Genomic DNA, 18,230 nt, shown 5'->3' with positions numbered 1-18,230 from the left:
AAAATTGCTTATTGTCACAAGTAGGCTTCAAATGAAGTTACTATGAAAAGCCCCTACTCACCACATTCCGGCGCCTGTTCGGGGAGGCTAGTACGGGAATTGAACCGTGCTGCTGGCTTGCCTTGGTCTGCTTGAGGTCTCCATGAGTAGACCTCAAGTCCTAATGAATAGTGGGATAACGCTGAGCTCCGCACACACAACCTCATCCACTGACAGATTGGAGAGTCTCATGGAGAGGCATCTCCACAAATGCAATGACACAATTCTGGGGCTGTACATAGACCTTCAACAAGCAATGACCTCAGAAGGTCACGCCTGTGTGGGAGAGGGACGAGTCAACCAGCAACACCAATGGTTGCTCATCCTTCATCGGTGAACTCACCGCAGAATGGTGGCAGAGGTGGCCGCCATCCCTCAGTGGACCCCTCTCACAGAGTCGCAGATGAGGCACCAGACTCTCGCCTCTCTGACACCCTCCACCCTATCACAGGAATCCATGGCGACTGAGGGTTGCCTGACCATGTCGTCAAATGAACCCTACCCGCAGCAACACCTGCTCATGGCCTGCTGACCGAAGGACAACTGCCAAGGTCATCTGTGCCAACCGGACAATGGGAATAGCAACCAATCTCCAATGCCACTGTAAATGAGAGGAATAGATGCACCTAGAAATAGCAACCGAAAACATAAGCTGAGGATTCACTAGGCACAAGTTGGGGTCGCACTCGGTGCCACTGATTTGTTTGAAATTGTTGAATAGAGGAGTGTTATGTCCCTGGGATGATGGTATTGCACACTGGCACTGCTGGAAGGCAGGGTATACCAGCCTATATGAAGAATCAGCGCATCCCTGGTGTGCCCATTCCTCGGAGGGGTCCTCAACGGATCCTCGTCGTCCTCTCCCTCTGGCTGCCTGGTATCAGCATTGAAGTCCTTGACTGTGTCCATGTCAGCAATTGGAATCGCTGCATCATCATCCTGCTGTTCAAGAGGCTCCTCCCTGGAAAAAGCAAGATTGTGAAGAGCACAGCAGACTGCCACAGTGAGCAACACTCACTCAGGCAGGTACTGCGGGGCACCCCGGATTGGTCAAGACATTTGAACGTCATCTTCAACAGGCCAGTGGTCCTTTCCACCATCGCTCTCATGGGCGGCACAGTCGGCCACACTGTTGCTTCACAATGCGAAGGACCCGGGTTCAATTCCAGCCACGAGTGACTGTCCGTGTGGCGTTTACACTTTCTTCGTGTCTCCCTGTGGGTTTCCTCCGGGTGCTCCAGTTTCCCCCCCCCCCCCACAGTCCAAAGATGTGCAGGTTAGGGGGATTGCCCATGATAAATTGCCCCTTAGCGTCCAAAAGGTTAGGTGGGGTTACCGGGATAGGGTGGAGGAGTGTTCTTAAGTAGGATACTCTTTCCAAGACCCTGTGCAGAGCCGATGGGCCGACTGGCCTTCTTCTGCAGTGTAAATTCTATGATTCCTGGCAGCGGTTATATCTCTCCTCTGCGTCTGCCCTTGGGCGTCTGAAAGGCGTCATCAGCCACCTTTTCAGCAAATAACCCTCGTCGATCAATCGCCCATCTAGCCTGGGCACCTGTGAGTGACGCAGAATGCATGAATCATGGAGCTGCCCGGGTACCAAGCACACGTCTGCAGAATCAGGGTCCTCTGGTCACACACAATCTGGATGTTCATCGAACGAAAGCCCTTTCTGTTCACAAAGACTTCCAGCTGACGCCTTGATGGCCACATGGGTATAACCAATCACTCTCCAAATGCGAGGGAGCCCAGCAATGGCCACAAAATTTCTTACCCTTTCAGTCCAGCTGACCTGGTCTGTGCTGAAATGGATAAATTTGCTCACAGACCTGAACAGTGCATCAGTTACTAGCTCAACACAGCTGTGTGCAGCTGACTGAGAGACTCCACAGAGATCACCCAGAGCACCCTGGAATGATCCAGAGGCATAAAGTGCAGTGATCTTTAGAGCAACGGCCATTGGGTACCCCCCACTCAATTGGAGGTTATCTCAAGCCTGGCCATCTGGCAGATGCTTGTGACTGCTTCCCTTGATAGCTCGAACCTCCTGCAGCACTGGACCTTGATCATGTCCAGGTAGTTTGATTGCTGCTTGTACACCCTAGCTCTTCTTGCCCTCCCTGATAGCCCTGAGCATCCTATGCATGGACCTCTGCCCAAGGAGGATGCCTGCGGACCACATTGCCTCCTCAATCTTTCTTCACTCCTCCTCAGAGGAGTTGCTCCTTACACAATGCCCATCAGCAGGTCGGCGAACGAGGCTCCATCGTGTACAAAGGGTGACAAAGGGACCCTCCGGCGTAAGCTAACAGAAAACCCCGTGGAGCTCAACACCCTGATGAACCCAACATACAAAACACTCTTTCCACACGACAGAACACCACCTCATCTCACCTCGACAAAAGCTGAACTCCTCAGCCATTATAGCCAGCAGCGGCATTTTATCCCGTACTGGAAATAAAAATAATCAATCACTTAATATAGCATGGGCAACGTTAAATTGCGATCGATTGGGATTTTAAACCCCTTAATCACTCCTCTGATTATCGCCAGATACACAGCCAATCCGTGCCTGTGCCCACCTTGCAAAATATCGTGCAATTACGTCGGGATGTGGCCCGACTTCATCATGCACTATTTAACAGACTTCCAGGTCGGGCACACCCAGCCAGGAGACATAAAATTTACCCATTGGATATAGAGATTCCAAGAACACCTAGAAGAAAATGGCAGTTCAAAGGATTACCCACATTTATTTAATAGTGTCACAATTGAAGAGATGGAGCCATAAAACAGCAGGTTGGCTTACAAAGCTGGAGAACTGGAGATGTGAAGTTCATACTGCTTGAAAAGTGCAGTCCAGATAGAGATCTCTTTTTGGGAGTTGGAGCTAAATTAGTATAAGAACATTCAATGAACACTGAAAAGGTATGTCGTCATGGAGTTGGGTGGGGTTTGAGAGCATTCACTGGTTTCAATTCATCGGAGTATTCTGCAGCAGCGGAGAATACTGAAAGGGTGCCACCGTTAGTAAGCTCAGGGAAAGAACTCAAAAAACCCTGGGAGCCATTCAGTGCAGAAGTTAGTTGCAGTTAAGAGCTGGTGTGCTTTGCAACTCACAGAGCAGCTCCGGGAGCTGTTAGGAGGCTCCAGGCAGATCAGGCTCGGTGGAAGGCCACTGGTTTCGTGCCAGGCAGTAAGGGCTCAGAGAAGCCCTGGGAGGAATTTATAGTTCAGTGCAGATGGCAGACTGGATTCCCAGGGGCAGTGCCATCTTGGTGAAACAAGCAGTCTGCGAAAGAGGTGGAAGTGTTTAGAAGCAATTAGGAGGGCTGCAATTATGTGAATCCCATAGGACCCAGTCTCTGGAGAAGAGGCTGAGCTATCGGAAGGTGAGCAATTATTGAGGGGTCCTAGTTGAAGTGGCTTTTGAGGGAATTCAGAGGCTAGATCTTTAAAAATAAAGATTTGGAATCCCTCATGAGGGAGTCAGTTTTAACGAGATTGTGTGACTCACATTGGTTACTAATGTCTGGGTGGGTTGCTGAGAAATCCATGGAGCCGTCTTGGTTGCATCGTTTAATGTATACCGTGATGTGTTCGACCAGTTTGCAAGTCATGTTAATTATGAATCTAAGTTTAAAACAGAGTTTATAAATTGTTTTACTTGTCTGACTTTGTACAGTAAAGTCTATTTTGTTTGTTTAAAACCATGGAATCATGTGGGTAACCTGTGTTTTCAAACTTTGGACAAAATGTTGTTGCTCCCTAACAAGATCATAACACCTTTCAGAACAAAATTGCAGCTGCATGAATATCATTAAATACCATCTGGACTGGTTTCAAAAATCAAACCATGTACTTCTGTACTGTAAATTCTATGATTCCACCTCAATACAACTGTTAATCACTTTCACATCCACACTTCACATTCAAATGAGTAGAATTTTGTGTAAAGATTGTGGTTACTCTACCTATTCTCTTTTCAGATATTGATGGAGCTGGTGGAAATATACACAGCAATTTGAAGAGCAATTGAAAAGAGAGGAGTTACTGCTTTAGGTGGACACAGTTGATCAGAACTAGGATGTAAATTGGAAAAAACCCTTTCAGTCAAAATAAAGTGAGGAGGGGAAGGCACAGGGTAAAAGTCACTTGTCCAACTTGTGACAAGAATCTGCTCTTGGGTTTAAAAACCCTGGTAATTAAAGAAAACAGTGAATGATACAAAATGTCACTCAAACGATGAGCAGGCATTAGAAAGGCGAAGAAAATTAGAACAAGTTTGTAAAAAGTGCCAGATTTTTGATCAATAACAGAGTGCTTACTCTCCAACTGAAAGCAGTGATTGCTTTTCATCTTGTTTGGTTCGAGGCCTTCCCAGTTTTAACTTGAGTGGAGACGACGGGGTTTTCTGAGCAGCTGGTTGGATAAAATGTGCAAACAGCTCAGTCTGTTTTAAAAGGAATTCGAATCTTTTGGTCCGGTCCATTTTCTGTTGAAGAGAAATCCCAAAAATATAGTTTTCATTTTAAGCATTCCTCCTTCGCATAAACAATCCCTACTTTAATAATAACGGTATGGTGGAACCGCTGTTACCTGTGACAATGGAGGAGATTTTTTTTTTTTTTTTTAAATCTTTATTGTCACAAGTAGGCTTACATTAATACTGCAATTAAGTTACTGAAGGCTCCTAGTCGCCACATTCCGGCACCTGTTCAGGTACATAGAGGGAGAATTCAGAATGACTAAATTACATAACAGCACGTCTTTCGGGACCTGTGGGAGGAAACCAGAGCACCCGGAGGAAGCCCACGCAGACGCAGGGAGAACGTGCAGACTCCACAGACAGTGTGACCCAAGCCGGGAATCGAACCTGGGACCTTGGAACGGAGAAGCAACAGTGCTAAGCACTGTGCTACCGTCCCTTCCTCTGCTACCTCATCCTCAAACCCACCTGAAGATAACCAAAAATCCCCAAAGTTAATTTTTAAACATTAATCTGGACAAATAAATGAAGACAAAATAAAAATAAAATGACACAATATTACTTAATTTTATTCACCAGGGACAGAATACTATTACAGCCAGGTCCTGGTATTTCACAGCAGAATTTAGTTGGAAAAAAACTATTAGCCAGAAATTCAAACTGAAGATCATGGTGCCATTTGTGCCCCCTAAAAAAAACTTCTAAATTAACAAATAATTCAAATTAAACAATTTTGAATTTCGAATAAGACTGCAACTAGGAGTGCTTTCCCACTGGCCCTCCAAGCAAACGGGTTAATCTCCCGATGATTGGAACTCCCCAACAACACCCAGAGAGATCGGATGCCCTCCTAATATCTTCTATGGCTTCCGCAATACCAACCCCATCTCCTCTATAGCCCTCTACGGTCTCTCTCCTCCTCCCCTCTCTAGACCATTGTGACCTTCTCCATTCCTCTTCCGATCTCTCTGTTTACTGCCCAGCCAAATCTGATGTATCTCTCTCCCATTGTCCTCTACACATGGTGGCTGTGGTCTGGTCATGGAGGACTATCCACTAGTCGGCCAGTCATCCTTTCAATCTGATTTGCTGCTTTTGGAAAAATAGGAATTAGGTCCTGCCGTTAAATACAAAAGCAAATGCCTTTTCCTGACTGCAAAACCACAGACCTCCACACTCGCCAACCCCTTAAATATCAGGGCTGAAAGGTAGCACGGTGGCGCAGTGGGTTAGCCCTGCAGCCTCGTGGCGCCAAGGTCCCAGGTTCGATCCCGGCTCTGGGTCACTGTCCGTGTGGAGTTTGCGCATTCTCCCCGTGTTTGTGTGGGTTTCGCCCCCACAACCCAAAAATGTGCAGGATAGGTAGATTGGCCACACTAAAATAGCCCCTTAATTGGAAAAAATGAATTGGGTACTCTAAATTTATGTTTTAAAAAAAATATCAGGGCTGATACCCTACGGTATATTTAATAGTTAGATAATTGAGAATAATTGGCACATAACAAGAAGATATGTAATGGAGGTCTTACGCTTTCAAATTCTTACCATTTTCTCTTCGTATTCAGGATCCACATCATTCCCTGGATTTGAGGTCTTTGGAGGCATTTTAAGTTGCAACGGTAAAACATAGTTCTGAAAGTTGGAAACAACATAAAATCAGTCTCAAGGCACTTTTTATTTTGAAACTTCAGTTTAACCCATGAAGTCAAGAGGTTTACTAAGCTGTACAGGTTTTATTTGTACTCCATTTCCCATCAATACTTGCAAAAAGTGACACCATGGCTGCAAACATTTCAAATGAACAGGCGGAGCAATGACATCTCTATGGGCACCAGGAGCAGTTTGAGCATCATACACATGGCATTGCTACTTGCTTTATGCGGAGACGACCAACCGGTTGCGATATTCTGAAAACTTCACACAAATAAGCCCTATGTTATTGTGAACAACATGCACATTTAACAATATGGAAAATTGTTCCCTCGCCTCAGATACCGTCTCCCTCCTTTCAAAACCACCATTACCACCCCTTCTTCAAAACATCCGCCTTAACCCTTCTGCCATGCAAATACGGCCCCACCTCCAACCTCCTTTTCCTCATCAAAGTCCCTCGACGTGTTGTCACCTCTCAAATCAGTGCTCATTCTTTCATGCAACTCTAGTTTTGAATGTCTCCAATCAGAATTCAGCCTCTGCCACAGCATTGCAACAGTCTTAATCGAAGCTACAAATGTCATCCTCTGTGATTGTGATGCACTTATACTTCGAGCAACAGTCATAAGAGTCGCAACCACTGGGTAGTTATCAGGAGCAGGGACCTTGTACTGATTTTGTTCCTTCCCTTCTTGAGGTACCGAGGCTAGGTGCAGCACACATTTTGTCCACCCCACTGGCTCCTTGTCCAATGTTCCATGTCCAATGTTAAAATTGGGGAATTTCTCACCTCCATCCTGGAGCCTGCCTTGTGGTGCTGTGTGGGGCAGGAGTGGGGAAACACGTCTAGTGCATCGCTCCAGCTTGTCAAGATCAGCTGTTGGTGAGTGATGTACATTTATTTTTTCATTACTTTGCTTGGGGTTGTGGTTTCAACTTGTTTAAATTTTAATTCCACACTATTTCAACTGTGCATGCCAGAAACATGCATTCCTAGCACCACCGCTGTTATAGAGCACAAATGAAATGAAATCGGAAGGCATGTGTCCATTATTTGAAGGCCTTCTTTACATGGGCATTACAATGCTTGTAATGATCGCTAAGTGCCACGACAGCAAAGAATTGACAGTCTGCTGAAGTTATTCTGACTCCAAAACCTACCCAGTTTAATATAGGTGTATAATCTCAAGCTACTAACTGGGCAAGGAAAATTCAAGACAGCTGAGAAAACCTCTGATGTAAAATTATGCAGCAGACATCATTTAGAAGCTCTGAAAAACCATACATGGTGCACGGTGACAAGGAGCAAAACTGCTGCAATGTAGGTCAGCAATGGTTGAGCCTTCCATGCTTTTCAGTGTACCTGTGCGATTAACCATTTCTGAACTCCAGAGATATTGCAAAGTAAAAAGATACCCAATTTCTGCACCAAACAAAAAGGCCCAACTTGGAGCCATCTAATTAAATGCAAGTTTTTGAGATTATTTCATGACTGAAGCCAAAATTCTTGTCTAGAATCCACACATTTACCTCCGGTGGCGGCCAAGGAGTGAGCAGTCGCACATTTGGTGGCTCCCGCTCAAGGCGACTTTTCCCTGCCTGTAGGACGAAGCATTTGAGTGCAAGAAGTGCAGGCGTGCCTGGGGAAGGCTTTAGTCCTCTGGTGTGGCTGGTGGATGGATCCACGGATTAAGAGTGAGGCAAGAAGGAAAGAGCTGCTGGAGCAGGAGAGTCTTCATGGTATGCCACAGGAAAACATGTCGGGGGGCAAGGGGGCTGTTCTGCCTGCGCAGTGGTCCACGGAGCAGTAATAGAGTTCCTCAATGAAAAATTTTGCCAGCAGAGGGAAGAAGCCCTGGAGGACCTGGCCAAGGTGGTGGAGCCAATTAAGTCGGGGATCAAGAGTGGAGCAGTGGCTGGAGTCCCAGGGCTGGGCGATCCATAAAGTGGATGCGGCAGTGGGGAGCATGAGGAGCAGTTGGCTTCATTGGTGGCTGAGGTGGGGGTGATGCGGGAGACCCAAATGAAGTTGAACGAGGAGTTGGAGGATCTGTCGCTCCAGAAGACAAAACCTCAGGATTGTGGGGATGCCCAAAGGCATCGAAGGTGCAGAGGCCGGCGTGTATGTGGCTAAGATGCTGGAGAAGCAGATGGGGGAGGGGGCCTTTGACTGGCCCCTGGAGGTAGACTGAGTGCACAGGGCACTGACGAGGATGCCGCAGGCGGGCGAACCACCGAGTTCAATGGTAGTGCGGTTGCATCGCTTTCTGGACAAGGAGAAGATTCACTGATGGGTGAGGCAGCCCAGGAAGTGTACCTGGGTGCACCAACACCTGGGCGCAGAACTGGCGAATAGGAAGGCCGGGTTCAACTGGGTCATAGAATCATAGAATCTACAGGGCAGAAGGAGGCCATTCGGCCAATCGAGTCTGCACCGGCTCTTGGAAAGAGCACCCTACATAAGCCCACACCTCAACCCTATTGCCGTAACCCAGCAACCCCATCTAAACCAAGGGCAATTTAGCATGGCCAATCCACCTAACATGCACATCTTTTAACTGTGGGAGGAAACCGGAGCTCCCGGAGGAAACCCACACTGACACAGGGAGAACATGCAGACACCACACAGACAGTGACCCAAGTGGAAATCGAACTTGGGACCCTGGCGCTGTGATGCCATAGTGCTAACCACTGTGCTACCGTGCTGCCCTCTTTAAAAAGGGGGGTGAAGTTCAGAGTATTGGACCTGGCCTGCCTGTGGGTGACTTTCCACAGGCGAGAGTACTATTTTGGCATGCCAGAGGAGGCGAGGAGTTTATGAGGGCCAATGGACTGGGAGGAGAAAGAAGATATTGAACTTTGGAGGAGTTTGTTTTTTTAAAAAGTTTTTGATGGTGTTCCCCCCGCCCCCCCCCCCCCCCCCTCCCTCCGAGGGCACGTTTTTCATGAGGAAACTTAGAGGGCAATGCACCTTTTGTTACTCTTTCGAGGTGTATGGTTGGGGGGGAATGGGACAGGTAGAGTGCCTGGAGGCCTTGGGTGGGGGCCACCATGCTAGCTGGGTGTGCTAGTAACGGGAGTGAAGTGGGAAGTTGTCAGGAGCCAGGCATGGGGGGATGGGGTTGGTGTTTTGTTCAAGGGTGAAGGGTGGGAGGGTTGCTGACAAGGGTGTGGTTGGTATGGCGCAGTTGGGAAAAAATTGATGACAGTGGACATCCGTCAGTGGGCGTGGATGTTCGCATGACAGGTGCCGGCCCAAGAAGGGATATGGCTAATCGGCAGGGGAGTGGGGAGCCCCCACCACTCCCTCCTTCCTCCCTCACCCAAATAGAACACTTTTGCTATCCTGGTGGACAATAAAAGAGTAAATAAATTTGCCAATCACTGCACCTATTCCAGCTGCTCCTGTCCGACATCACACAAAATAAACTCAGGGATCTCAGCTGACCAGATTGCCTGGTGTCGCTCAAATGACCACACTTACACCAACATAAAGGTTCCATTTAATTACATTTTCTGTTTCTAAACCACTCATTTGTTTCCCAGTGGAATGTCCTAACATACGAATTAAGAGCGGGAGGCCACCCAGCCCCTTGAGCCTGCTCCGCTGTTCAATAAGATAATGGCGGATCTGCCTATAACTCAACCCCACATTCCTGCTTACCCCCAGTAACCTTTCACCCTCTTGTTAATGAAGAATTTATCCAGCTTTGCCTTAAGCATTAAAAGATTCTGCTTCCACTGCCTTTTGAGGAAGAGAGTTCCAGGACTTGTTCTACCGTGGGCAGCACGGTAGCACAAGTGATTAACACTGTGGCTTCACAGCGCCAGGGTCCCAGATCCGATTTCCGGCTTGGGTCACTGTCTGTGCGGAATCTGCACGTTCTCCCCATGTGTGGGTGGGTTTCCTCCAGGTGCTCCGGTTTACTCCCACAGTCCAAAGACGTGCAGGTTAGGTGGATTGGCCATGATAAATTGCCCTTAGTGACCAAAAAAGATTAGGAGGGGTTATTGGGTTACAGGGATAGGGTGGAAGTGAGGGCTTCAGTGGGTCGGTGCAGACTCGATGGGCCGAATGGCCTCCTTCTGCACTGTATGGTCGATGTTCTTTGACCCACGAACCTCAGAAAATAATTCTCCTCGTCTCGGTCTTAAATGAATGACGACTTATTTTTTAAACAGTGATTCCTAGTCCTAGATTCTCCTACAAGAGGAAACATGCTCTTCACGTACACCGTATTATTACCCCTCAGGATCTGAAAGGCTTCGATCAAGTTGCCTCTTTAACATAGATTAACATGCAAAAGGAGGCCATTCGGCCCATCGAGACTGCACCGGCTCTTGGAAAGAGCACCCTACCCAAGGTCAACACCTCCACCCGATCCCCATAACCCAGTAACCCCACCCAACACTAGGGGCAATTTTGGACACTAAGGGCAATTTATCATGGCCAATCCACCTAACCTGCACAGCTTTGGACTGTGGGAGGAAACCGGAGCACCCGGAAGAAACCCACGCACACACGGGGAGGATGTGCAGACTCCGCACAGACAGTGACCCAAGCCAGAATCGAACCTGGGACCCTGGAGCTGTGAAGCAATTGTGCTATCCACAATGCTACCGTGCTGCCCCTAATTCTTACTCTTCTAAATTCTCGTAGCTACGAACCTAATCTTTCCAAACTTTCCTCATAAGACATTGTGCCCACTCCTGGTATTAGTTTTGGAAACGTTCTCGGAATGGCTTTGAATACATTTACATCTCTCTTTAAATAAGGAGACCAGTGCTGTGCACAGTACTCCAGATGTGGTCTCACCAATGCCTGTCCAACTGAAGTATAACCTCCATGCCTTAGTAATCATATTCCTACACAATAAACGATAACATTCTATTAGCTCTAATTGCTTGCTGTACCTGTATAATAGCCTGTTGAGATCCATGCACTAGGACACCCATATCCCTCTGCTCCTGAGTGCTCTGCAATCTCCCACCATGTAGATAAGAGCTTATTGTTTATTCTTTCTGCCAAAATGGACAACTTTACATTTTCCCCACATTATACTCCATTTGCCAAAATACTTCCCACTCACTTAACCATCTATATCCCTTTGTACCCTTCATACGTCCTCTTCACAACTATTTTCTCACCCATCTTTGTCATTCCCAGCTGAGTTCAGCTCACTCAACTTACCAATGACCCAGAGATCAGACGCGAGATATTCCTGTGTTGTCGTCATCAGTAACTTACTGTGCAAACCCAACGAGCTACTGGGAAGCTTAGGTTAACAAAATTAAGTGCAGTAAAGGTTTCAGAAACTAACCTTCCTTCACTGCCCTATATATTGTACAGAAATATAATGCTGAGAACTGCTTAGTAAATAGCATGACAGATATAACCGATAATAAAAAAATAGGCCATCAGTATGTGAAAGGGAAAAACTCAAGGTCCTTTGTTAGAATATTCTGAGTTCCAACAAAAGTTCTCCCTGTGAATTGTTGACCTGTACTTTCTCTTTTAAGAAACTAAACGGCCAGCTGTTTAACTCCAACATTTTCTCTTTTTACTTCTGTGCTGGCAATTTTTAAATCTCTATTGCTTATCCGGCACCTTTAAATCCATTTCTCTTCGGCAGCTCTGATTAAACCTTCTTTTGTTACTGAACCAATTCTAGTTCCTATCAAGATTACCTACTTTGAACAGCCCAAAGATTTTCCAAGTAAAAGATCGTATCGTTGCTAATTGTCTCTAGAATGGAAAAGGGGCCAAAAGAAACATGCTCATTATATTGATCAACCTTCTTAGACTCATCTAAATAACACAAGAGACTGTAACGTACTATTTGGCTCTTTGTAACTTGATCCATAATAAAAGCTACTTAAGTTGGATATCATATTATTGCTGTAGATGGGTTAAATAAACGCATGTAGCTGCAACTAAGCCAAAAATCAATTAAATACATACACTATTTTAGATTTATCGGTTAGATTCTAGAGCACATAAAGGAGGTCGGTAACAACCTGAAAGTGAGCCCTCATGTTTAATGATTTTCTAAACACAGATACATATCTTCAGTCACATTAAAATTACACAACATTTTTTCATGCTTTGTAAGCCATCTGGGATTCTCAGATCACATCATGACTCTCAATATTGAAGGGAAATCTTCTGAGCTCTAGATAGTTTAATGCAGTTAAGTACAGCACTCGAGCATTTGAGAGCTGACACTAGTGATCTGGGATTATCAGGGATAGTTGATGAATAGATTTTTATGCTGAGTGCTCTTTAAATGAGCAGAGTTTGGAGTTATCAACCTAGCTTGAGGGAGCTAGGGTAGGCAGTGGAAGAGAAACTCAAAATATTTATGCAAATAGATAGAAAACCTCACAGATACAGAGGACAAGTAAGTCAAACATCTCACAGGAATAACTGAATAAGACCAAAGCAGCTGTAAAATAAGGTAAAACATAAATGTTACCATTCTAGACAGGAGGCAATTTGTGAACTCCACTGATGCAAATAGGCTAATCCCTTCAACGTGCAGTCATTAATAAACTTGGTACTAGGAGATAATTTTAGCAATAATCAAACCTCAGGAATTCCTGGCTCTATCTTCATACAGTAGATACACCGTCACAACACATCATAATTGGAAGAAATATTAAAACTTAAAAGTAGTGTAGGAGCAACATAGTACCAGGCAGCAGTCCACATCTTCTGGGCATGGAAACAAATAAATAAAGTCCAAGCTTGTTTCTCAATATCTCTCGTTACATTCATTGGTTGTAAGAGGAATGTAACAATTAATACTGAAAATAGAAAATGCTGAGAAAACTAAAGTGAAAGGAGGAAACCAAAACCTAACTTTATAACGAAAGTTAGTCAACAGCCAAAACTTGGGTGCAAAGATTAAACTAAAATTTAGAACTTAATTCCTCTGAAGACGACAAAAAGATCTAAAGCTTAGGAGACCTCAGTTACGCCTAAAATTAAATAATAAATATCTGTGTTTATATCAGAATGTTTATATCTCAACCAGATATTGTTCATTTACCTGCATGTTTGAAGTTTCTTGATTAAGTCCAGGGCAAGCCTGATCATCCAGTTGCTGAAAAACATTAGCCATTTATTACTCCAGTAGCTATAAACTACAACTCTAATTAAGAACAAGACCCATCCATTACATATTAAAATTGGAGTGTATCGCCACAGCATGTTTACCTTTGGTTCCTCGATACTCTGAATATTGTGGAAATTGTTCCCAGGTGGCCTTGATTACTCTAGATGTCTTAAACATGTTGTTGATTTTAATTTTTTAAAGAAATTATGAGATGAAGACGTTCATGAAGAAGATGTTCCAAATTGAAGGTAGGAGTTCTGCGGCAAGTATTATTACATCAATATCAGGGAGCGAGTATGGGCCTGGGATTTTTGCTAATTGTTTGAGGTGGGATGACAGCTGCCATATCATCACACTCGGGAGGCCAGGGTCTGGGAGGATGGTTAGGGATACTAAGGCGTGTTGGAAGCTTGCATCAAGTCTTGGTGCATTGGGAGTGGGCAGGCCATTGAATTCTGGGAGGAGTTAGAGGCCTCCGAGCATTTGAAAGAACTGAGAGGGATGCTGTGGGTTGTAGGTCCTGTGGTCCTGAAGTACTCAGGAGAGGTTTCAGGGCCTTGCAGGGGGAGTCAAAATATCAAAGGATCCAGGAGAAATGTGGAGGTGCTCGAAGGCATGAAAGCATTTGAGAATCCTGGTGTTAAAAAGGTCCCTGGAGTATTTGGGTAGTAGGCATCAACCAAAACCATTTGGATTCAGCATTTTGGGTGATGGTACACTTGAGATTGGGTATCAACATAATCACAATAGTGAAATGGGAGAAAGAAAACTAGGGAAAACACTGCAACAGGAAAATTCTATTGTGTAGATTGATGTCACTCAATTGCAATCAGCACTGACCCTGTACATGAAGTGAAAGGAGAATAAAGAGAATAGCATCATGGGTCCTGAATGCAACTCCTATTAGAAGTTCTTTCAGTTGTACTAGAGGAAATAAAATTGAAATCTTGAGTCGAAAATAGGCTATTCATCCGATTCAAACTAACCCTTCTGGCAGAATTATTCAGCTTTTGTGGAAAGACATGCAATTGTAATTTAAGAAACAGTAAGAAGTCTTACAACACCAGGTTAAAGTCCAACAGGTTTGTTTCGAATCACTAGCTTTTGGAGTGCAGCTCCTTCATCAGGCAAGTCACTCACCTGATAAAGGAGGTGCGCTCCGAAAGCTAGTGATTCTAAACAAACCTGTTGGGACTTTAACCTGGTATTGTAAGACTTCTTACTGTGTCCACCCCAGTCCAACGCCGGCATCTTCACATCAGAATTTGAGAAACACCAATATTTGTTACTTTCATCCCTTTGTTTGGCAAGTATTTATCACGATATGCAAAGTGACATTTAAGATACTTCAAGTTACTTCCAGGAGTTTGCATTTTGGAGACATTTGAGAGATGTGACAAGGTGCTGTGTATTTGTTTTCGAGTAAAGGGATGATTTATGTTCCATTTCCACTGGAGTTTGAGTTTATTCATCTGTACCAATTCAATTTGCGACTCTCAAGAGATGGTCCCGTGCGCTGGCTTCTTTTCAGGCTGCTTTTGCTGGCAGGATTTGTACAGAGAGCACTCCCGCAGATGGGGCGGGGGGTGCAGCGAGCCTGGCCCAGCATTGCAGGAGTGTTTAGAAGAGGGTCGGAGCTGACTTGTGTGTGTTTTGGGAGAGAAGGTGCCTGTCCTCCTCCTCCACCACCCCCCCCCCCCCCCCCGGCGCGTCACCCAATATATATTCATCATACACGTTAAGTTGAAACGTCACCCAATACATATTCATCATACACGTTAAGTTGAAACGTCACCCAATACATTTTATCATACACGTTAAGTTGAAACGTCGTCGGAGAGCGAGGCCTGGAGCAGCCGGGCTTTGCGGCAGCTCGTCCCGCTGCCGGCGGAGCAACCCGAGACGGCCGGGGAAACGGCGCACAGTCTTGGAACCTCAGATCTTTTTTTTCCCCCCCTCCACCCGGTGTGTTTGTGTGGCAAAGTCCGTATAAAAACGCTGCCACACTCCTCCCCGCCCCCCAAACAAAAACACCAATCAACCGAGAGTCACAGTGCAGTGCCAGCTGCACCTTTTGTTTGTGTTTATAAAGCCGGCGGGGAGAAGCTGCGCCATTCCAGCTGCCGGACTTGGGCCCTTTTCCCGCCACCGAACGTTGATACCCGGCGTTCGGCCGCCGCTCGCTACAAAGTTGGAGACAATGAACCGGCGTTCCATCCACTCACTCACCCCCATCGCGTCGATGTGGCCCGAGGTGCCGGCTTTCTCCTCACTCATTCTCGCTCAGCGGCCTGGCTCTCCTCTCCCGATCGCCTTTCAAAACAACAACCTGCAGGCCTTATTATTATTATTTTTTTTCTCTCCCTCATCGACGCGGCTTCTTTTCAACGCGCTCGTGTTATTGGAGGGATTAAAGCTACCCCCTTCCTCCTGTCACATTCAAAAACCATCGCGAGATCTGTCATTCCACCACACGGGGGGGGGGGGGGGGGCGGGTGGGCAAGTCTGTGACACTTTTTGGTAGTGCGCATGACCAAGCTCCCACCTCCCACAAACGTAAACTATCGGGTTCGCCAGTCTGTGACACATTGGGTAGTGCGCATGAGCTCGCTCCTCCTCTTCCCCCCCCCCCCCCCCGGACAAATGTAAATTGCCAGCTTCATTCTACAGAGAGCACTATGTTTTATTATATAGATACATATTTCAAACCAATACAATTGCTTTCTGGAGATAATGGTTCGGTTTCCCACAGACTCATTTTAGGTTAGGAGCACAAATGTTAGGAGACTGCGCCTTAATGTGTTATCTCTCTGGCTGTTCTCTCTCCTGGGAGAATGCCCTGCTCAGTGACAACATGACTTCATGTTCTGGCACATAGCAAGGTTATCACAGACTGTAGGCTTTCCATCACCATCGTGCGTCACAGAATGTCGACCGATTTGGAAAATATTCAAACTATGTTTTTTAAAACTTTTTTATTTGGATAGGGTGACTATTTTTTTAAATTTATAGTTCTCTGGTGATGCGGCGGGCGTACTGTGGATACCCCTGCGGCACTGAGTGTAGCCAATAAAGAAAATGGCCCACGATAGCCGGTTTTGTTTGTTTATTGTCACGTGTACCGAGGTACAGTGAAAAATATTTTTCTGTGAGCAGTTCAAACAGATCATTTAGTACATGAAAATAAAATTTTAAAAAAGAAAATAAATAATAGGCAACACAAGGTATACAATGTAAATACATAGACACCGGCATCAGGTGAAGCATACAGGAGCGCAGTATTAATCAGGTCAGTTTAGGACCTGAGGGTCGTTTAGGAGTCTGGTAACAGCGGGGAAGAAGCTGTTTTTGAATCTGTGTGCGTTCTCAGACTTTTGTATCTCCTGCCCGATGGAAGAAGTTGGAAGAGTGAGTAAGCTGGGTGGGAGGGGTCTTTGATTATGCTGTCCACTTTCCCACCAGTCTTACCAGCTAATGGCTGTAAATTTTGATAATGCTTCCCCAATTGGTCTGGGCAAAAGAGGTTGTCACAACACAGTTACCACCCATTATGACTAACAGGCATTTTTTGGTGAGGGTTACAGAGACATTAAAGTTGCAATATTTCCTGAGGAAACGGACTCAAGCGACTGCTCAAGAACTAAGAATCTAACTCCATAATAGACTAACTTCCATATTTGTGGAGTAAACGTGGCTGATCACTCATCATCAAATGACAGAAAAAAAATCAAATACATTTTTCTAATCAGGTAGCAAGCACATACTCATCATAACAAACAAAACACTACACATTTCTCTTATATACCACTGCATCAACGATGGTACTCAAAAGTGATTGCATGCATGGTGGAAGAGATTTATGTATGTTCCATTTATTAGAGAGAGCATACATAATTTTAATGCTTAAAGCCAACCTTAAACATAAAATAGTTTGCTATTTTGCACATTTAAGAACCAATCATAGTGGTACCCACCTTCTTCTGAGGTTTCAACTCACTTGAGAGCAGCACTGAATTCAACAACCTACCTCGACTTAGCCTGCTTTACATTTAAAAAGTCTTGAATTTTACATTGACACCCAATCTTGGAGGTCAGATGATATGAAGGTTTATGATATCATCAAAATTCACATGTCATGCACTGCTTTTGTAACAGCGTGCTGGGCTGATATCAGGCTGAGTGCCGCTGGTTTAAATGAGTTAGCTTTTCACCCACTTAATTAAACATTACATTGGTTCTTTAATACCTACAAGTTATTAGGACCACACAAGGATCGATAAACACGTACTGTGGGTATTTTTGTATTAGTGATTGGTCAATTAGGGCTTTTAAGCCTCCTCAACGGTTTAGTGAATCTTCATGGCTATTCTACTCTTTAAGACAGCTGGAGGATGCTAGGAAATGCCAGGTGGTTAAATATATATATATTGTACATACAATTGTTACTGCTTTTTGAGAGACCTCAGATTTCAAAATGAATGCCAATCACCAAGGCTTAGATTTTCTGCCCCTTCACCACCAATTTTTCAGAATTGGTCAGGATCACAATGAGGCAAAGGGAGGAAGGTTTGCACAATAATCTTGTGTAAGAGAAACTGAATGTATGGGCAAAGCATTGTAGGGATAGAAAAGGTATTGGGATAATGAAATTTACTTTCAATTAAGTAGAATTTGAAATATTGGGATATATAGAGCCACAACATCAGCAAGGCAAGATATGATCAACGAGCAGGAGATGATACATGATATTATACAGGCAGCAGCGTTTTGGTTGAGCTGAAGTTTATTGAGAATGGAAGCTTGCCGGGGGGCATCAGAGTAATTGGTCTCAGGGCAGAGCATGGTTTCAGTAGCAGATGGGCTTAGGAAGGGATGAAGGTAGGAAATGTGAAAGATGACAGTCTTTACGATGGAGATGGTTGGAACAATTT

The 18,230-nt window shown here is 45.1% G+C and overlaps 1 protein-coding gene across 2 annotated transcripts in view; it reads right to left on the bottom strand.

The window, feature by feature from the left end:
• smarca1 (SNF2 related chromatin remodeling ATPase 1) overlaps positions 1-15,753 on the bottom strand; it is a 115,831-nt gene extending 100,078 nt beyond the window's left edge. The window contains exons 1-4 of one of the 2 annotated variants that reach the window (XM_072505610.1): positions 15,529-15,753; positions 13,234-13,287; positions 6,074-6,160; positions 4,368-4,534 (exon numbers count right to left, since the gene is read on the bottom strand). In XM_072505610.1, coding sequence (XP_072361711.1) covers positions 4,368-4,534; positions 6,074-6,160; positions 13,234-13,287; positions 15,529-15,576 — 356 coding nt within the window. In that variant the 5' untranslated portion in view covers positions 15,577-15,753. The remainder of the gene's footprint in view (positions 1-4,367; positions 4,535-6,073; positions 6,161-13,233; positions 13,288-15,528) is intronic. The other variant, XM_072505611.1, reaches the window with a different exon arrangement.
• Positions 15,754-18,230: the final 2,477 nt, after the last annotated feature.

The sequence above is a fragment of the Scyliorhinus torazame genome, chromosome 5 (assembly GCF_047496885.1).
Source record: "Scyliorhinus torazame isolate Kashiwa2021f chromosome 5, sScyTor2.1, whole genome shotgun sequence".
NCBI lineage: Eukaryota > Metazoa > Chordata > Chondrichthyes > Carcharhiniformes > Scyliorhinidae > Scyliorhinus > Scyliorhinus torazame.
This window is presented reverse-complemented; position numbering and strand designations above follow the sequence as displayed.